Source organism: Engraulis encrasicolus, chromosome 21 (assembly GCF_034702125.1).
Source record: "Engraulis encrasicolus isolate BLACKSEA-1 chromosome 21, IST_EnEncr_1.0, whole genome shotgun sequence".
Classification (NCBI taxonomy): domain Eukaryota; kingdom Metazoa; phylum Chordata; class Actinopteri; order Clupeiformes; family Engraulidae; genus Engraulis; species Engraulis encrasicolus.
Genome location: NC_085877.1, coordinates 12,556,121 through 12,578,620, shown reverse-complemented (window position 1 = coordinate 12,578,620; position 22,500 = coordinate 12,556,121). Strand labels below are relative to the sequence as shown.

At 43.1% G+C, this 22,500-nt stretch overlaps 1 protein-coding gene across 2 annotated transcripts in view; it reads left to right on the top strand.

The window, feature by feature from the left end:
- aopep (aminopeptidase O (putative)) overlaps window positions 1-22,500 on the top strand; it is a 131,669-nt gene that overhangs the window by 31,131 nt on the left and 78,038 nt on the right. For both annotated transcript variants that reach the window (XM_063186207.1, XM_063186206.1), the window contains exons 6-11: window positions 6,198-6,387; window positions 8,487-8,593; window positions 11,033-11,135; window positions 11,718-11,825; window positions 13,566-13,609; window positions 15,999-16,059. In XM_063186207.1, coding sequence (XP_063042277.1) covers window positions 6,198-6,387; window positions 8,487-8,593; window positions 11,033-11,135; window positions 11,718-11,825; window positions 13,566-13,609; window positions 15,999-16,059 — 613 coding nt within the window. The remainder of the gene's footprint in view (window positions 1-6,197; window positions 6,388-8,486; window positions 8,594-11,032; window positions 11,136-11,717; window positions 11,826-13,565; window positions 13,610-15,998; window positions 16,060-22,500) is intronic.

Genomic DNA, 22,500 nt, shown 5'->3' with positions numbered 1-22,500 from the left:
GGGGGAAATTGAGGATTTTTCATGAAATCAGCAACTGATAGAACAAAAGTGATAAAACCTAGCCTAGGCCACCTTTGTCATCCAGTGTAGTGTCATTTTTGGTCCTCACATGGATGGATTACTGCTTAGGCCTACCCGGCCCAGGCCCAGGGGCCCAAGAGTTAAGGGGGCCCTGAGGCCCAAGCCTCTATATTTCCATTCTCATGTTGAGTTACAGGATCTCAAACATTTGGCCTAAAAGACTGAATCTTTTTCTAAACTACCTGTAGCAACATCGATGGAGGGTGGCCTGGGGCCCAGGGGCCCATTGAGTCATCATCCATTTCTGGGTCCTGAATCTCGTTCCAGAGCTTCTGAACGCCACAGTTGTTTTGAGTTTCTCCACTGGGCTGCAGGCTCTGGTCTTTGCCATAGGATCAGGATCGATGTTTTGATTTGATTGCGCTCATGCTTTTGAGGACCTGCTTGGAAGAAACAGGTCGATCCAATCAGGGAGAGCGAGGACTCCAAATTCAAAAAACAAGTGTCTGTATAGCAAGTAAGCAAGTGCATCTTCTATTCCAGTGACTACGCTCTGTAAGTAGGAACAGGTTATAGGGGCATTATTCTTTTTTTGTCTGAATTCCTTCCTTCTGAGACAGGAAAGAAAAAAGGCAACCGCTCTGTACAGTACATATTTTGGTTAACTTGCACTCATTGGCCAAGACTTCCACCAACAGCTGCAGGGTGGTGCACCCTTTCCCCTGAAGACCTGTATTTAACGAATTTAGATGGCTTGTCAAATTCACCATGAAATCTCATTTCTCAAGCAAAATGTGGGTCCTGTACCTCAGGAGAGTTTTGGTCTTTACTTTGCAGGAACATTTTACACAAACAGCAAATCTATCCCTGAAAGCCAATGGACAGTTGGTTATGTTGACATTTATATAGCAGGGGACTCATGCTGTGTTCCATTATTCACCCTCTGTACTGTGTACCTTGTTTGAGTGCAGTGAAGTACCCTTTCCACCCTCCGCAATTCACGAGGCGAGTACATTCCGATTCCCGTTCTGTCTGATACACTTAACGGAAATGACGGTTGGTCGCGTGACATCCGAGTTTACCAACCGCCAATATGCAATTCAACACGGAAGGCACTGTTCCTTATGCTAACACTTTTTAAAGTTACCCCTGCCTCTAATACACATGGCGATTGTCTTTGGAATCAAAACTATGCTGTTATCACGGAGATTCAACCGTTTGACAGATCTGGCACTCAACTACGTCACAAACATGGCGGCCGTTGAGTGCGAAAAGTGTACAGTAACACCACACTTCGAAAAATGGCCGTTTTGGGGGCGTTATCCGGGTAATTTACAGTACACTTTACCGTTGCGATTAGAAATGGAACACCCTGCGTACCGAAACACAGTGCGGAAAGGGCGGTAAGTACGGGTAATGGAACACAGCACCTGTCAACCTCATCTAGCACTTAGCAATGGGCATCACTGATGGTGGTGTAACCCTCTTGCACTTACAGGTACTTATTTTGATCAACATCTGAATGACAATGTCCATGGGTTCCACAATGTCCTGGGACAATGTTTATTGGTGCACATCACAATGCGTGGAGTGAAACACAAGGATTTTTTGACACAACGTTAAGTGACACCCTATTCTTTCAAAGAATGCTCATCCAGATTTTTTTTAAAAGTAGGAACGGGGCTAAAATCAGATCGACATATGAATAAAATAACAGTCTGCCTGGATTATGTTTCCACTCCCAATGGTTTGTTTTATTACAGTGTCATGTTCAGCCTTCTAACCCTTCTTCAGATAACTGTGTCCTCCATAGACACACAGATACCATGTGTCTTGTGTTGTTGATCTCTCTGGCTTTGAAACAGTTGTTCTTCAACCTCAAAAATGTCCTCCCCTCATGTTTGGCCTTTCAATGGCTCTGTGATTTTTTTCCATTAGCCCATCTGAGCTCACATACCTACACGTATCACTGTCTGCTGAACAATGTTGATATCACACATTTGATCACTGACAGCCAAGCAGACTGGGACTGAATTTATGTCCTCAGTTGGCTGACTAGGTGGTGTTACAGTATTTGCCATTTCTATACTCCTGTCCCGTCCTGACAGTTTTTGCAGACAGGCGCATGCCTTTGATTTTTGTGAATAATTTCCACTTTGTTTTGTAAGGCTGAAGATATCTTGGTAAAGGTCAGACACCTTGATAAATGTTTCTGCCATATACTAACCACTGTTCATTTCTTTCCATTCCCTCAGTTGCCACAAAAAAATAGTTTGCAATCAGCAATTTAGTTTGGAAAATGTTCTTGAAAGAAGCCCTCTTCTTCCCAGTATATTACTTATCTGACGATTTTTTTTTATCCAAAGCTACTTACAATTATTTAGGTACAGGGTATTGGTTACAGGCCCTGTAGCAATGCAGGGTTAGGTGCCTTGCTCAAGGGCGCTTCAGCCATCGGTGAGAAGCTGGTAAGGATGGGATTTGAAACGGCAACCCTCTGATTTAAAGGCCAGTTTAAAGGCTATGTTATATAATACAATATATAATATGGCATAAAAATAGGCACATAATATAATATGAATGCTCTTATACCCCACATTGAATGCGGCCAACAGCTCGTCATGAGAATTTATTTTGAACAAGGTCATTACAGAGGTTGGGCTGATTATGATGTACGGTTTGTAAATTGCCTTTCTTTTATTTTTCTTCCTATGTTGTTACGCCCTACGAACTTGTTACGAGCTCTGTGTGTGTATGTGTGTGTGTGTGTGTGTGTGTTAGGGCTGGGCAATATGATGATATTTATCGTTATCGTGATATAAAAGTGTATATCGTGACCTTTCTCCTATATCGTTTATATCGTGATTGTAATTTTATCAATTTGATACAATTGAATATTATTTAATTACATTTCATGTTGTCACAATACACACTATAAGTTCATGTAACTGTAAAAAATAAGAATAAAAAAGATCCATTTTAAAGAATGGTTGTTTTGTGACATGAAAAAACAAAGAGCAAATAAAGAGAATAACTGAAAACGTATGTAATTGTGCTATATTGTGATATCGTTATTGTGATATATCTTTATCATATCGTGATATTGCTTTTTTTTTCCATATTGCCCAGCCCTAGTGTGTGTGTGTGTGCTTGTGCGTGTGTGTGTGTGTACTCTGTAACTTTCCACTCTCCCTCTCCTCCATCATACCGCAGATACCTGGACAGCCTCTCAGGTGTGTCCCGGCGTGAACCCGTTTTGTTTTCCCCTTCATGTGGGTGTATTGAAGAGATTACAGCCTTAAGCGATCCATAGAAAGACGTTAATCCCCTCATGTGTCATTGTATATCATTTGTCTACTACACCACGCCACAATAACACGTGGTGGTGTGAAACTTCTTATCAAATGGAAATGGCGTAAGTGCATTGCACACTTGCTCAGTGCGGTGCTATGAAAAGGAGTTTGTGTGTGCACACAAAGGCAAAAGGCGACGGGCGGGTGTTGGTTTTCCCCCTCAACCTTTTTTTTTAATACGTGTGTGAACTTTATCTGGGTGCTGTGATTAGAGTGACGGCACACGGGGACACTCGGGCAAGAGGTTAGCTGAGGTACTCGGCACTCTGTGCTCGAGACACTGCACGCTGGGCTATCATGCTGTGGCTTTCCACTACCTCTGCCTCTCTTGTTTGCCTTCTCTGTCTTTCTCTCTCATTCGCTCCCCTGTCTCCTTCTCTCTCTCTTGTTACTCTGTCATTCCCTCTCTCTCTCTCTCTTGTTTGTCTCATCTCTCTCTCTTTATATCCTTTCTCTCTCTCCCTGTCTCTGCCCATCTCTCGTCTGTCCCCCCCCCCCCCTCTCTCTCTCTCTCTCTGTCCCTCTCTTGTTTGCCTTGTCTGTTTCTCTCCCTCTCTTCTCCTTCTCTTCTATTTGGCCTTTATCTCTTCTCTCTCCCACCCCTCCTTGTCTATTTTTTCCATCTCTTTTCCTGCTGCCTATCTTCTCTTTCTTTCATCTCTTAGCTCTGTTTCATATTTTTCTCTGTCCTTACTTCCCCTCTCTTCTCTCTATCTCTCTCTCTCCATTCCTCTCTCCCACTCACTGCTGAGCTGCTGTACAAAAGCAAGTGTGGTCTTGCGTGTTGTAAAGCTTCACGAAGCAACAACTCCCAGATACACACACACACACACACACACACACACACACACACACACACACACACACACACACACACACACACACACACACACACACACACACACACACACACACACACACACACACACACACACACATTTTACACACGTCATACATCACACGTCACACATCTGGCCTCGATATGGCCCAGTTCTGGCCTGGATGATGACACAGCAGCCAGTTGCCAGCAGGCAGGCGCCAGATACCCCCATTCAGGCAATCAGCTGTTTTCACTGGGCCCAGCTCCAAAGAGATGTTTTCATCCAGGGAAGCCTATGGGGGGGACAAAAGGGCCAGCTGCTGGAGAGGGGGGCCCAGAATTTGGGATTCTCATCACATTGTATGTATTAGGTTTCGGGGCCCTTTCAAATGACTTTGTCCCCGAGGCCATGCTTTTACCAGTGAGGTAATGCCAAGCCACAAACTTTGCAGTTGCTGCTGCTACGGTGATATTACAGATGCTCCAGAATATTCTGGACGTTCCGTGTTTTTTGTTTTGTTTTTTTGAACGCGTCGTGCAGACATTATTTGTGGGCCAAACAAATGTCTGACATTAGCCTTGGGTGTCATTCTTTCCGAGCAGGTCCCAGGCAGGCACAGCCGTTTCAAGGTACTTGGGGGCCCTAGGCAAAGAGGGATTTAAGGCCCCCGTCTTTTACCTCTTCAAACCATTGTGGGTGGTCTCCTTCAAGAGACTTTTTGACAGCAGTAACGTTGCACTTTTTGGTTGATAAAAAAGTTGTAACCGCTGTTATTTCAATACAAGTACATAACCAGCTTTTACCAGGGATCCCCCCTCTCAGCTTGGATCCCTAGGGCAATTGCCTTGCTGGCTCGCCTGTTTGTGACAGTCCTGCAGGCTGAAGTGAGTAAGGGAAGAGAGGGAGGGTTTGCAAGACGGGGGCTGCTGCTGGCTGCTTGGCTTGCTGGCTGCTTTGCTGCCGTGCGAATGGGAAGGACCCAGGGCTGCTTATTTGACGCCGTTAGCGCATGCTGAAGGAATTCACGCTGATGGGTGTGACTGGTGCTGCTGGAGCTGGCTGGCTGTCACGCCTGACGTGGCTCATTACACACACGCACACACACACACACACACACACACACACACACACACACACACACACACACACACACACACACACACACACACACACACACACACACACACACACACACACACACACACACACACACACTTTCATGCATATGCATATGCATTGCATTCAGTACACTTTCACACACACGGTATCCACACATAAACAGCGCATACTACATTCGGACACACACACACACACAAAGTAGTGTACACACACGTGCACACACACGCACACACGCGCACACATAGACACGCACACACTTATTCAAAATATCCATATCTTAATCAGTGTGTTGACAAGGGCTGTCAAAATATTGACTTGCGTGTCCTGATGCGTCCTTTTGCATCATGTCAACTGTGTCTGGTGTGTCTGTGCCCAAGCAAGACCGAGCCTTCCCCTGCTTTGGAATGAAGATATTCCACTGGATTGTTGGCACATAAAAACCCTGCGGTTAAGGACACGGTTATACTGTCTTCACGCATGGAGTTATCGCTCTTTATCTGTCTCTCTTTCTCATTCACATTCTCTCTCTCTCTCCCCCATCTCATATCATTCTTTGTATGTGTTTGCGTTTGTGTGTGTGTGTGTGTCTCTGTGTGTGTGTGTGTGTGTGTGTGTGTGTGTGTGTGTGTGTGTGTGTGTGTGTGTGTGTGTGTGCGTGCGTGCGTGCGTGCGTGCGTGCGTGCGTGCGTGCGTGCGTGCGTGCGTGCGTGCGTGCGTGCGTGCGTGCGTGCGTGCGTGCGTGCGTGCGTGCGTGCGTGCGTGCGTGCGTGCGTGCGTGCGTGCGTGTGTGTGTGTGTTATCTGATCTGACCTCATCTGATCTGACGTATGCATGTGTGCCTGTGTCTACCTGCCTGTGTCCCCTGTGTCCCGTATTGCAACAGCCCCCATATAGCCTTCCTGTCCCAGAGCGTGCTGGCTGGGCCGCAGGACCTGTGTGGCTCTCGGCTGTGCCACGAGATCGCCCACGCCTGGTTCGGCCTGGCCATCGGGGCCCGCGACTGGACTGAGGAGTGGATCAGCGAGGGCTTCGCCACCTACCTGGAGGACGTGCTCTGGGCCAAGGCTCAAAAGGTGAAATCTGTTGCCCCCCCCCATAAATATAATAGTAGCAAAAAATAAATGTATGTTTATTGTTATTCATGAACACTTCCAGTTAACATGTCTCCCACTGGGTCAATTAAATGCTATTGGGTAATTGTTGGGTAATTGGGTAACTGGTTCAGCCTGATCATCACCAGGGCTCACGAGTACCTCAGCTAACCTCTTGCCCGAGTGGCCCCATTTGCCGTCACTCTAATCACAGCGCCCAGATAAAGTTTACAAAAAAAGATGGAGGAAAACCAACACCGGCCGGTTGAGACACGCTACCAACCTTGTGCCAAAGTGGTGCCACATCCGTTTAGTTATGCCCTGGTTATGGCTGTGAGTCAGCTGCCACTGTTTACAAAACAGCTGGTCAAAAAAGAAACGTGGGAGCAAAGGCCAGCATACCTGAAAAAGGACAGTGTCACCATACCACTGCCATCTACACTTACAGATTGAGAGGATGACCTAATCATCTGAGAAAATCTCTATTTTCTTCCAGAAGGGAAGGCGAAATTGGACAGAGTCTTTATTTCCCCAGATTGCCATAATATACATGCCACATATAGCACAGATAATAAAATATGTTATATGTCATTAAAATATATCACACAAATGGACATGCCACATGGATATATGGATTATATTCCGAGAGGCTTCTGTGAAGTAGGAATATATACTCTATGTCTCTACTCAAGATTTGGTCCACCAAGTCTTGTTTCCATGCAGTATGCTGTATGCTTTGAATGTAGACTTAGTAGTTCATTTATTCCATCAATCAACCAGCTACTTTTAGTTTTTATAGCAAATCTGGTCTTATTGGGGGACAAGTACTTGACCCTAAAACTTGCCTTTTTGAGTTAAAAACACTCACATATGGTATAACTATTCCTTCAGCCATTTTCCACATATTGCCTGTCCCACAACCACAGTGTGGTACCCTGCCAGTTCCATTGAAGTAATGCACTCCAAACGATGTGGCTGGCCTTTCTAGCTTTGCCAAGTGTACTGAGCTGAATGATCTTGCTCAGAATATGGCACTTCATCCATTTCTTAATTCAAACTGTGACTCAAACTTTCTATTGATCTCGTTCCAATCATACGCACGGTACGTTCGTCACTGTATGATGGTGGGATGCATAAAAAGCATTAGAAACACTAAGTAAATAGTTAACTAATGATGAACAGAACATTAACATTTTTTTGTACATGAGTGGGAAATGTAATGTTAATACTTTATAGGTAAGTTTTTTTTTATCAAACATTTCCTTTTTTTATAAATTACTAAAAAAATACTCTTCTTGAGCATATTATTTGTATATATTTTATAAAGCATTAATAAAGCAACAATAATAAAAACATCTGTTGTTTTGTTCATCATTGGTTAATAATTTACCAAGTCCTACAATAATATAATGCTTTTATGCATCCCTTATTATAAAGTGTTCCCCCTTGGTCTGGCACCGTCTGCTTTTCCTGTTTTAAGATCCCGTTGTGTCCTTTTTGGTGTTTCCCCATTGTCCTTTTATCTCTTGTCCTCCAAAGCTCTCACTGCAGCTTTATTGACAAAAACACATTTTTTTGTCCTCACAAGAAGACTGTAAAGTCATCCCACACAAAAGCCATTATGAGGAGAGTGCTTCTCACCACCAATAAAAAGATACTCTATGAAATGCAGAAACTATTAAAATAATAATAATAAATATTTACAAAATCAATGGCTCCATGGTGGCTGATGCCTAGTCACCCTCGTCTTCTTTTCTTCTTCTTCTTCTTCTTCTTCTTCTTCTTCTTCTTCTTCTTCTTCTTCTTCTTCTTCTTCTTCTTCTTCTTCTTCTTCTTCTTCAACTTCTACTGTCTTTCACGGTTTTCTCTCTATCATTCTTCTCTTCTCCTTCTCCCATTCCCTTCTATCTCTCATTCTGTCCTTCTGTCCATTTCCTCTCCATAGCGCTGTCTTTCTCTCACCCCCTCTCTTGTTCCTTGATCCGATGTCCTCCCTCTTGCTTCTCTCTCTCTCTCTCTCTCTCTCTCTCTCTCTCTCTCTCTCTCTCTCTCTCTCTCTCTCTCTCTCTCTCTCTTCTCAGCTGGCTCGTGGTGAGGAGGAGGATCAGCTGCATCTGAGGGCTGTGTTGAGATGGAGGCGTCTGCATGATGAACTGCAGAACTCTGAACAGGAACTACAGATCCTCAGGTGCCCCTTTCGCGCACGCGCACACACGCACACGCACATGCACACGCACACTCACACACTGAACTCTGAATAGGAATTAGAGATCTTCAGGTGCTTCAGCTTCAGCTGCTCAGGGGGTCACAGTCTGACACAGGAATTACCAAAATAGTAACAATAGAACATTTACCCATAAAAAAAACATAGTGTGCAATGTAGCAATAATAATGCATATTATAAGGATGGGAATAAATACGCTTGTGCATGTATCCTTTTTGTGCAGATGGGCCCGCCGGTGGGCCTGTTCACCCATACCTGAAAAGACTCAACATTGATGCCTAAAGCACCTGCAAAAAACGCCTGCTGAATGCCTAAGCCCTTGTTGGGAAAGTTGCCCTCAGCCTATAAAAACCTAAATATCTTACCCTCTGATGCACATAAAAACATGAAATAAGTTGCATTTAAACCCCTAAGACCCTCATCGTGCATTAGAATGTGTTCATTAAAATGGGTTAAGGAAGAGATTAAGACTTGGTCATTACCATTTTTGGTGACAGTAAGGTTAAACCACAGGCTCTGCGCTAAAGGATTGAATATAGAAAATATGTGAATACATGCACATTTCTTATTCCAAACATCTTGTGGCTACACAGGAAAGGTGAAAAGGAAGGAGAGAAAGAGAGCAAGAGAGAGAGAGAAAGAGTTCTGTTGCAGCGATCTGCAGCATAATCCGCCTCATTTGTCAAATATCGTAATGGATATTAGACAGGGCCAGACGGGAGAAAAATAGGCTCTCGCTGAAGAAAGTGGAGCACCTTGTCTACTCTGTGTTCCGTCCCTGGATCTCTCTCTCTCTCTCTCTCTCTCTCTCTCTCTCTCTCTCTCTCTCTCTCTCTCTCTCTCTCTCTCTCTCTTCCAGACTGGCTAATTAGTGGCTGGTCTGACCCTCCCTCCCTCCCTCCCTGCCTCCCTTCTATCCACCCATCCGTCCGTCCACACGCTTGTCCGTCCATCCGTGAGCCTGTTTGGTCCCGACTAATGAACCGTATCAGCAGGAGAGGAGGGAGAAAGGGAGGAGGAAGTGGAGGAAGAGAGGAAGAGGAGAGGAGTTGGAGGACGGTGTGTTGGGGGAGGAGGCATCTCGGCAGGTTGGAAGGGCCTCTCGCACCACATCCGACTCCGAGGAACTCAGCTCCCCCCGACTGTCTCTCTCTCTCTCACACACACACACACACACACACGAACCATATCGTAAGGTCAGGGCAGGATAGAGGAAGAGGGGAGTGGGGAGGAAGAGGAAGAGAAGGGGAAGGAGGAAGAGAAGTGAGGAGGAGGAGGGGGCAGAGATGGTGTGGCGTCTCGGCAGGTTGGCAGGACCTTTACTCTCTGAGCATCTGAGGAACTTTTCCCCCCTCCTCTCTCATCTCCCTCTCCCTCTTTCTCTCTCTCTGATTTGCTGTCTCTTTAAACAGGCATGCAACTCCTTCGGTAGTCCCAGGGGGCTGGGCTGATGTTTGGTGCTGCATGTTAAGTGTAATATAGCCATGGCTGCTGCTCAGTGATACCACACACATACAGTAGTGATAATCTATGAGGTGAAACAGATGAACACACCACTATTTTGACAAGGTCACAGTGAAGTAAATAGTACTTCACAAAATGTGAGATGCCAGAAGTGTAAAGCAAACCCAAGCACAACCCATATTACATGTTTATTGCAATCATAATGGTGTGAGAAGGTTGTAATGTGTTAGTAAAGAATGCAGTGTTTTGCTAAAGTTGTAGGTGAGCTTTTTTCAGCAAAAAGTGACACATTCCTTAGGTGGAACAGCATCGAGTCAAGAGAATCTAAAACTAACAGCACTACTGTATTTTTCACTTTAGGTTAACAAAAAAAAAAAAGTAAATGTTTTTGGTGTCAGATGCTTTTCCAGCTTTCTCTGTAACACACAGCCCTTACAATGCAAACACTGGTGATACTTTTTCTCCTCTAAGTTATCAATAAAAGAAAGTGTTGTAGTGAGTTTAAAACCTTATCTATGTTTCTCTATTATCCCACATTCTCTTGAACAAACAGTCCTCACAAAGAGAGCACTAGCATTGAAGTTATAGGATATGTCCACTATTTAGCACAGTTAGACCTTTTTTGACGTCTTCAATTCAGTAGTGGACATATCCTTTACGTTTATTTCAGTGTGAAGTGACATATTCCACAGTATGAGCACTTTATAGTGAACAAATGGCATCAGTAGGCCTACTGGCTTTTTCACTTTGAGCTAACTATGAAAGAAAATATTTTTGGTCATGATGTTTCTCTGTATCCCACTTTCTCTTCAACACACAGATCTCTCAAAGACAGCCCAGACAATATTTTTTTTCCTCTAAGTTACCAATAAAATAAAGTGTTTTAGGTTCAAAATGTCATCTACGTTTTCTGTATGCCACATTCTCTTGAACACACAGGCCTCACAAAGAGAGCACCGGCGTGGTGTCCGAGTCAGGGGCCTCCACCGTGAAGCACGGGCTGAATCCAGAGAAGCCATTCATGCAGGTCCACTACCTTAAGGTACAGCATCAGCCCCGTTTCCAGCCTCAACTGGGTGCAGGACAATTTTATCCTTAAGGGCCCCAGACTCAATACAAATAATGTAATGAGGACCCAATTCTGGGCCTCCTCTCTCCCTGGGGCCTGGGACAAAAGCCCTGTTTGTCGTCCCCCAAACCGCCCTGTTTGCCAGGCCCGCTCCCCATCTTCATCTCCCAACGCCAGGGCCTGCTACGACATGTAAACACACCGTAAACGCCGATCATTAAGAAAAATAATCATTCCCCCTCCTCCTCTAAATTGGAAAGGCCTGCTCATTCATCTTGATTGAACAGATGGATTGAATCATGGCATGATGGTGTGTGTGTGTGTGTGTGTGTGTGTGTGTGTGTGTGTGTGTGTGTGTGTGTGTGTGTGTGTGTGTGAGTGTGTGTGTGTGTGTGTGTGTGTGTGTGTGTGTGTGTGTGTGTGTGTGTGTGTGTGTGTGTGTGTGTGTGTGTGTGTGTGTGTGTGTGTGTGTGTGTGTGTGTGTGTGTGTGTGTGTGTGTGTGTGTGTGTGATTCCGTGTTTCTGGTGGTTCCTTCCTGCCTTTTTTTGTGCCAGGGCTATTTCCTGTTGAAGTTTCTGGCCGGCTTTGTGGGGCACGATCAGTTCCTGGGCTTCCTGCGGCTGTTTGTGAGATCGTACCACGGCCAGCTCGTTCTCTCTCAGGTGAGAGGTGGAACCCGTTTTTTTCCCTTGTTGTTGTTTTGTGTGTTTGTAATTACACCAGCCGCAAGTATTCCCAGAATGCAGTCTTTTTTTCCCCGATGGCTGCCGTCGGGTTAGTACGTTGGCGGCAGCGGCGGCAGCAAGGTTTCTCAATGGTGAACTATAAAAGTTAATGGGCGGGTATGTCGCACAAAGGCCCTTGAACGCTACTTAAGGCATGCGTATAACAACACGTATGCATATGCCTCGCGATGGTTGGGATGGAACAAAAGATTACCTCAGAACGGTAAACGTTGTTTTACGGTCTCCTCATGGTCTTCAGCATATCCTCTTCCAGTAAAACGAGAAACACGTGGCGACATACTGTAGGGCTTTTTTCGGGAAACATTTTCTGCTGCTCAATGCTCAGTGTTCAAGAGTACACCCATTCGATTCCTAACACAAGCATTTTTTTCATGTTAAACACTTCTCATTCACATTTATGAATAACACGTTGTAGCATAGTGCCTTTTTTCTTGAACGCTTTGCTGGTCAATGCTCAACGGTCAAGAGTACACTCATTGTATAGATGACTCAAACAATGGTTTTATGTCAAATCATTTTTCCTTGTCATTCACATTCATGATATCATAGTTCTTTTTTAACACTCTGTGCTGCTTCATATTCATCATTCAAGAGTAAACCTATTCAATATGTTACACAAATAATTGGTTTGTGTCAAATAATTTTTCCATGTCATTCCAATTCATGAAAAAAATCCATGGCCAAAATAGTGCTTTTTTTAGTCACACTCTTTGCTGCTTACTACTCATCAATCAAGAGCACACCCATTCGAGTTCGTAACACGAACAATTGTTTCGTGTCAAATATTTTTCCCATCTCGTTCACATTCTCATTTAGATTCACACATAAGGATATTAATGCAACTATACATCCGGTTGCTAGCCCTCATATATTGTTTAGGCGTTCACACGTTGTGGGTGGCAGATTGTTTAATGTTCCCTCGTGGTCATGTCGGAAGAGTGATGGCCAAGCGCTCCTTTGAATTTAATTCATTTTAGTGGCCGTGAATAGGCGACGTCAAGACGTGTTTGTCCTGCTAATGCGTTTGTACTGTGACCGCTCGCACCTGGCACCGTGTGACACACACACACACACACACACACACACACACACACACACACACACACACACACACACACACACACACACACACACACACACACACAGAGCACACACCGCCTTTCAATCAGCCAACACTTGTTTGTATTTCACTGTTGACTCATGGCTGAAGATAGTGCACAGATGTACACATACGCACGTACACACACACACACACACACACACAGACACACACACACATGCACGCACAAGCACACATTGCGTACATATGTTAAAGAAATACACACACATACTGTATGTACAAGTGCATACTGTAATGCACACTTACACTGTCTACGTACAGTACAAGCAGTATACACGTAAATACACATAGTGTGCGGAGATATACACAATACACACACCTCAGCCCTTACACAAGCACATACACATTGGTGGGCATGCATACACGCACAGGCTTATGCACATAAGCACCACACACGCAAGCATGTGCACGTTCCTTTGATGTGCACAATGCGGTCACGTCGCCTTTGTTGCTTGACTGTTTGCATGTGTTCTCCCAGCCCCTACCCCCCCCTGTCCCCACCCCATCTGATGCAGTCATGTGCATTTGTTTCGCAGGATTTCTTGCAGATGCTCCTGGATCACTTTCCAGACATGAAGAGGTGAGTCTTGACTCATCTCACGACAGCTTCTGTCTGTCTGCCTGTCTGTCTGACTGTCTCTCTTTCAGAGAAGACCAAAACAGGGCCGCTGTGTTTCAAACGCAGGGCTGAGACTGTGTCTCTCTCACTTTTGACAAAGGATAAAAAAAATCTTTAAGCAAGCTTTAAAAAGGCCACTGTTTTTTTTCAAAAGCAGGGTTGTGTCTGTGGCTTTTGCAAAAGAGGAGAACTTTAAGCGAGTTTACTGTAAAAAAAGTTTTTTTCAAAAGTATGGGCTGTGGCTGTGGCTTTTTCCTTCCCACCCTCCCTCCAGTACCAATTGACTGATGGAGACTCCACATCGCCAGCTGCACGTTGAAAGGCAAAAGCATACATCTCTGGTGCGGCTAAAGCCCTGCTATAGATCCTGAAAGAAAAAAAGCTTCTGTGGAAAAAAACATAGGGATCACACTTGTCGTAAACAATACTCGTGTGATAAATTTGTGGTGAGTGCGATTATGTATACATTTCATACTTAAAAAGGGCACAAATGAGCTTCAACGTGCAAGTTAGATGACATGAAATATATAGTCTGTACACGTAGGCGTATGTTTTCCGATGTGCACATCAAGGGGGCATGGAATTGTGTGTGTGTGTAAACATGCAGTTTTAGTGTATGCTGCTTTTATATCGTCCAACCATCTCTTTTGAGCTGCCGTCATCCACACACAGGCCCAGGATCAAGAGCCATTCTGTCTTGTGTTTCAAAGGGGACACAGAGTTCATTGTGGAAACTAAAGTTCTCTCTCTTGGACTTTTTTTTTACAATTTGAACCTCAATAAAATATAGTCACCCGTTTTACTTTGGTGTCATTTGGAGTACATATTGTATAAATGTATTACATTTGGTGATATCCACAAGCACCACCATATTACTACAGTAACATTAGAAATAAACATGTCTCCAGTCCCTTCTGACTCCCTTTTAATGGATATCGCCAAATCCAGTATCGTCAGAAGCGGCCTTGCCCTTCAAAGGTCAAATGTCCAAGATTGTCCTTCCATTCTTCAAACTTCCCACGGCCAAGAAGTGACCAATGAGATACCCATTGCTGGTGATTTTGGTGGTTGAACAGAAATGAAATACCACACTACCAGAATTGTATAAAGTAGAAATAGAGGTACTCCATGTAACCATGTCACTAAAGTTGTAATTACATCTCTAAAGGTCCACTCAGCTCGACACAGCGCGTCACGACACGGCATGGCACAGTTGGGTTTATGTAGAAAAATGGCATAATAGTACCTCTTCCTCTATTTGCCACAACTCTGTACAGGTACACTACTGTAGTGACTTGTTGAACAGCATATCAGAGAAGACACTTAAGTGCAGATGCTAGTGTTGGGTCATCACTTTGTCACTGATGTCACTGTTGTGCTATGTCATGTGTTTCTGCAAGTGTCAGTGGGGGATGTTTGACATCCCTGGCTTAAACCAATCCACCCTGGACTTAAAAGACTGTTTGGAAGGAGTGGCCGGCTTAAAACAGCATTGGACTCGAAATGCTGTAGTGGTATATTTGACAACCTTGTCGTCAAACGTCATTGCATCACATTAAGTACATGCTGATATGGTGATGTTCACGATACGTCTCCCCAATACCTTCTACAGTAGTTCAAGTCTATAACATGCTGCATTAAGCCAGAGGCCCAAATCCACTGACACTCGCAAAATGCCAGTGTCAATGTCAAGGTCTTCAGCATGTATCACTGATGTCAGTGTTGTAGTATGTCATGTGTTTCTGTGTCATGTGGTGTAAGTGGATTTGTTTGGCATGGCTGAGATGATAGCCTCAAGTAATCCATTCTCGGGATGTAAAGAACTGTTCAAAATGAGCAGCTATCTTAAAACAATGCATTCCTGTCTCAAAAATGGTGATATTTTTGACAATCTTCTCCAAGAGTCATCACAGCGCGCTGAGTCCATGCTGGTATGCAGGTGGTTCACAATACATTTTCCAAAAGTCACTACAAGAGTTCAAGTCATAGATCACATTGCATTACACTTCGGGCCGCTCAACAAACCCACTTACACTCACAAAATACCGACAGTGTCAATGTCAGGTCTCCAGTATGCATATCACTGATGTCAGTCTTGTGCTATGTCATGCGTTTCTTCTGGCGAGTGTCGTTGTGAGGCCTTGACTAGACTGCATACAGTGGCGGAACAATTGCACCCACGTTCTTAAGGGCAAAGCACTGTTAGGGCCTCCCATAAGGTCTGCCAAGGTCGCAACAGGGCCCCCACCATCAATACAAGAGTGCCCTGGGCTGGGCCCAGGTAAATTCCCCGCTCGCCCCCCCTATAGCTCCACCCCTGACTATATATCTTCTCCACTCTCTCCTGCAGACGGGGCCTCTCACTGCAGGGCATATATGCAGACTGGCTGGACGCCCCCGGAATACCAAAGGTAAACGCCACGCAACCAACACCTGCCGTTTTGGTTCCAAGACTTTGGATGTCATTTAAATTGTGTAATATTTTCAGTGGTTTGTTTCCAGAGTTAATGCTGCCCATTCACAAATACTTATGAGTGATTCTCTAATTCGCCTACACTTTTAAGTCCGTGGATTTTATTTGGCAATTCCATTAACTATTAACTGCATCCAATGATGTTTTGGACATTAGAAAACATTTATCTTTCATATAATACAGAAAGTGTAGACATAGCATTATTTCCCTCAGCAAGAATGAATATTTAATACTGGTTTTGGGCGTTTTCATGCCGTCCTGTTTTCCAAATGTCAGATTCAGTCTTCATATTAGCATGTAAAGAAACTTGTTTTGCCCAAGACGATTGCAAATGTTGATTCACAGTAATCATCACAATATGACAAAACTGTCAGAAAGACCACTGTCCTTTCCATTATACATGAAATTTGCCATTTTGTGTGTGTCCACGAAAACTGTGTTAACCGTGTCACGGTCTGAAACCTCCTCCATAAATCAGTAATGGTTTGGTCTTAGGCCATACGAATAACATCACGTGATGTCATAACCTCTTTGGCAGGATACGGGAAGACTTTTTGGTAAATTTTGAGCTCCATCCTTCCATAATTTAATCCATTCTTTTTCATGTTCTCATAGCGGGAAAATTGCCTGTCAACAGTGTTATCAACATATTCATAAGAATCTGAATTAGAAATCACATGTAGAAAAACACAGATAAAGCATACAGATACATGAATTGATTAAGGTGTTGTGGTGGAACTTCTGAGGTCCTCAGTTAGCACAACACCATAAAAATGGCTGAAATGTCAACGGTGTTACCGTCAATGGTGTTACAATTAAGTATGACAGTCAGGGTTGCCAGATGAGGCTGATGATTTCCAGCCCAAAAAATAATCAAAATCCGCCCTAAAAACCCGCCCAATTCTATTGATTTATACGGCAGTGGGAAGGTTTTTCTGATAGATGCCATTTTTACGTGCATACGGCCATCCTAAGCAGCAGAAATTGGGCGGGAACCAGCCCAATCTGGCAACACTGATGACAGTTGAGGAGGAGTATGTTTTTGCCAATTTATATCCATATTGACAGACAAACAAACAAAATAATTTGTGTTCTAGGGAGATGGGTTTGTCTGCTCTGTTTTTTTCTCCTAAAAAAGTGCCGACTTGTTCCCCTGCACTGTTGACCGTAACACAGTTGAGTTACACCGTTGACTGTTTTGAAAGTGTTTTTGTGCTATTGATCCCTTATGTGTTGGAAAAATCCTATGAACGTACACTAGGGATTATCTCTGGAGAAGGAAGTCTTGTGTAAGGAGGGTGACTATATTCAAATCAGACGTTACAGGGATTTATGATGAAAAATGTGTCAGTCTGTATCACACTGACTCATAAAATCCTACTTATGAAGCTCAACAATCACATTTTCTATATCAGTTGCACAGATTAATGACAACATTACTGCTAAGGGACATAAGCACTTTCAAACATATATTGTTTCAACTCTGTAGTATTTTTATATATGTTTGAAATGACATAGTATTTGTCCATAACACTGTTGACAAAATAATTAAGCAAATGTTCGCTTTCATTAGAGTATTTATCAAATGATTTAAGATTAAGCTTGGCAATTTGTTTGTTTGGAAACTTAAATATATACACTATGTAAACATCTAGGTCATTTAGTTGAAAAAAAATACTGATAATTGACATTTTGCTTTTGCCAAAAGCGTAGGGAAATCGTAGAATCACTCTTATCATCACAAATTCGAAGTATTCATTATGACTGGGAAAATCGAACTTTTAATACATGAAAAGGGGATCTTCTCTTTGTCCGCCATTTTGAATTTACAGAAATAGACATTAGCTCCCAAACTTACTGTACTTTGGTCATACTAGTAAATATTAGTTTATTACTTTGTAAATATTCATGAAAAGATCGGATTTGCATTAGGCAGCACAGTTTCAATGAGCAGCATAGTTGTAATACCTACTCTGGCCACCTGCCATTGTGGTTCCAAGACTTTGGGTGTCATTTAAAGCAAGGGGTTTCAAACTTTTTTTGTCTGGAATACCAACGCAACACAACACCTACCATTTTGGGTCCCAAGAGTTTGGATGTCATGCACTGTGGCCTCTTCATGCAGATGGGCATATTCACTCTTTGTTGAAAACACTCAACTATATTATTATAACACTGATATGACATTACAGAGAATATTATGTAACAGAAGACTTGGGCATGACAATTTTGGTTATAATAGTTTATTATAACTTTGCCTGAAAGGGGTTAAAGTAACACTAATTCTACCATTAACACTGATTTTTGGATTAGAAAATGCTGTTTTGTGCAGTATGAAATTTGACATGAAATCCCCAGTAATCCCCATCTTTTCAGGGGATTGGTAGGTGTTTGTTATCAAGATGGCCACATTAAGTGTTGGGGGAACCTGTACAGTACCAGTTATTTGGTAGAAGTATTTAATGGCTCGTTCAAAAAGTCGAGAATCCCAAGAAAGCCGACCTAAAAACTAGGGAAAGTGGGAGTGAACATTTGGTGATGCAATGTCAGATCGATAATTATAATAATAATTATCGTTAGTATTGGCACCCTTGAAGTTTAAGCACATTAGGGGACATATATCCAGACAACAAATAATAAGGTCAACTGTGATTTTTCTGTAAATAGCTTGTGTTTGATACTAAATGTAAAAATGGTCAACAGCATTAAATACTAAACTGCAAGAGGGAAAAAATTGAAGAAGGTAAAGCCCCTGGAATCCTCACATAGGATATGAATTAGGCAAGGAATTTTTATATTTGTGTTTTAAATAGCCACCTGTTACATCTTGTGCGTCTTTGACAAATGTGAAGACAGAGGAGCTGCCTGAGGACACCAGAAATACTATTATTTGCAAAATCAAGACCTCCAAATAATAAAAGGTTGTCTCAAAAGACCCTGGTATACCTTTTTCTACACTGTGTTGTGCTATTCAGAAATATGCCAAACAGGGAGCTGTAAAGAACATCCTTGGATGTGGGGGGTAAGGGAAGAAATTATGATAGAAGTCTGTGGAAGTCGGTACAAATAATGACAAAACACAGGATCTAACATCTACAGACCTGAATGTCAACTATGAACTGTTTTGGGTAGTTTTTTTCAATAAGCACCACACGTTAAACACTACACAAAGTATTTTTTTTTGTTGGAGGCAAAGACAGACCACATTGCTTCATGAAAGTCATAAAAGGTAACACCTGAAGTCTATATAAGAGAATACAGGGAAAGCACAGCAATAGTACAGCTTTTCAGTGATGCACACAAACAGCATGTTTGCATATTCTGCAAAAAAAGGCAAAAAGGACACCCTACCAAAAAACAAGCATGGTGTCAGATCCATATTATTATGTCACCCCATTGATGCATTAGGTATTGGAGGCTTTGACCATATCACAGGTATCATGACAGGCCTCACAGGTATCATAATTTACAGGAAAATGTGTAACAACCTGCAAAAACACTTGGTTTGAGGTGAAGATCATGTTCACCCCAGCAAGACAAAAACCCAAAGAACACATCCAAATGCACACATGAAAATGCCACCAGGGAAGTGCATGAAGCTCGTAGACGAATACCAAAAGCTTTGGAGGTGCTATTGCTGTCTAATGGTGTGAAACCAACCCATTAAGGAGGGGTGCCAATATTCATGGACATGCTCTTTTTCATGTTTTTGCTTGAAATTACAAAATGCATTTGGAAAAAAATACTTTTCTATTTTAAATATCTTTGGACCTTCAATTGAAAGATCATGTTGGTAAAAGTTGTTTGTATTTCCATTTATTTATGGATATATTGCACATTTTGTAAATAAAATCAAAGGGTGCCAATACTAACTGGCGGCGCTGTATGTCAGTAATGCTGGTCTCTGACTGTTTAATTTAGCTTACTTCAGCTAAAATGATATGTCGTGGATGTGGAGGCTCAAGTGGAGGTGAAAAAAAGAAAAGAGGACCAAAACAAAACAGGCATGATTCCCGATTGTTCCGGGATCAGTGGCGTTCATGCGCCAAACTCCAGAACTCGGTTGTCATGTGAGCAGTGTCGTCAGCTGTCTCGAGAGGTCCCGAGTCCGTGAAGGCAACATAAGTTAGACCATTATGGAAATGGTTTGAAAGAGCTCCACCCACCTGATGCAGTTGCTTTTAATCACTGCTGAAATAAGTTTGAACTGAAAGCTTTTGAAAGCATTTTAGTCTGCGTCAACACACAGCAACAAAAAAAAGAAAGGTGAATTCATTTTTCTCACCAGCGACGCAGCCATGCACACACACGTGTCCCCGCTAATAGCATCCCGTGAGCCCTTATCTTCAAACGGCCTGTCAGCACACCTCAGTGCACCATATGGCCACTGCACCATAAAACAGGGGAGCACAGGGGAGAGCACCCCTGGGAGCACCCCTGCTCACTCTCGTCAAGCAGCCTTTTGATAGAGATTATTATTATTTGAAAATGAACATTTAAAGGGGCACAATGTAGGATGACATAGGCTAGTTTGCGTGGCGCCCGTGGCATGCCTGTCTCAAAATCTACACAGTCATGAAAAATGCTGTTTAAATGAACCCTCTGTGATAATGTTTTTCATCACGGAATGCCAGCAGTTGGTACAAATCTGAATACGGTATGCAAAGTGATTTTTCGTTTGAGAAGTGTTTCCCACCACGACACTCGTAGCGGACCGCGTCACAAAAGTTACATTAGGGGTTTTCTGACAGCGGACCGTGAAAGTGGTCGTGAGAGTCATCGCTCACTTACAGTACTAGTGACTCACATAAGCATCGGCTGACTCGGGACAGTGATTAATTAAACTTTGAATCCTACATAGAGCCCCTTTAAAGTAACAGTTAGTAAGTAACACTTACATTTCAGAAAAGACTCTCTTCAGTTGTGTCAATATGTCCACCATAACAGGAGGAAGGCACAAGGGGGAGGCTTGAATTTTGGCTTGGCTCGAATTGTTGTACTTGATGATACAGATAAATAATTTAATTAAATAACTAAATGTTTGAAAAATATCCTTTTGACAATGTATTCCTATTTAAAGGTGTTTTTTTTTTTTAAAGATTTCTGAACAGGCACTTAGAGGAAAATTTGAATTAGGTCAGAGAGCTTCAAGTGATGCGACGGAGCTCTTTGGTTTCACAGTTTGAAACAAGGTTTGAAAGACATCCAAGGCACTCTTCGTCTTCTTAGTTAAAATGCTTTTCACTAGAGTGAGCTCGTTCACATTTGAACACTTGGGTACTTGGAAGGTTTTGCATCTGAACTTTTTTGATTGTGTCTTGATGGCGCCAGGGCAGCACCATAAAATGGAAGGCATAGTATAGCCCCCCAATTGCTCTGATCAAGCGACCAGTTGCCCGACCGAGTAATACCTTTATAATTGTGTCAATATGACACCGGGCCTTTGACGTTGCAGATCAGCCGCCATTCACACACTGCTGCTTTTCAAAAGCTTTCTTCAGGTGACATTTACACTTGTTTTAATAACCTATAAAATGTGCAGTGTTGGTACTAAAGTGTACCTTGAATAAGTCCCTTTTTCTGCTCTCCTTTTTATGGATATTGGAAACCTGCGCTCAATTAGTTTAAAGAACGGATACTGTGGGCGCCGCAGCTACATGATTTACTCTCGAGTATCTGAACTCCTGACTAATGGGGACTTTGACTTTGACTTCGTAATACAAAAGAGAAGAGACCTGCGCTAGTGAAATACTGGGGAGGAATATTGCAATAAGTCTTCAGGCATTAAACATTGTAATATATGTGACGTCGGGGGCACTCGATCATTTCCCCGAAATCACGCTGGTGTTCGTGGCTCTGAAGCTAGTGTGATATGAGGGAAAGCTTGCACGTTCGGAGCCTGGGAACAGGATTAGGATTTATTAGGTCCTCAGCGGTAGGTTTAAAATGTAGACTAGAGAGAGAGGGGCTGTTTTCCTGGGCCCAGAATTGAGTCCCCAATTATATTGTGTTCATTGAGAGGGGGGACCATTCAGATGATTTTGTCTTGGGGCCCTATCAAAGCTGTCAGAGACCCAGTTCAGGAGAGGCAGAGGTACTTAAAGGTCTGGAGATGTGCACATGCAAAGCCTCCTCCCAAAATACGACCTTGTTTTTCATCGAGGACCAACACGCTTTACGCGATTTACGTCAACACAAGATACAAAGTTTGTACTTAAGATTTATTCCATCATCTCTGTGTACCGGGTTTGTAAATTACAGACACCATGATGCCAATCTCCCTTCTCCTCCCCTCGTTTTTTTTAATGTCTGTGGAGTCTACTGCTGACCCATGAATTCCCTGTCGAAAACGTTTCGTCAGGACGGACGGATAAATTAG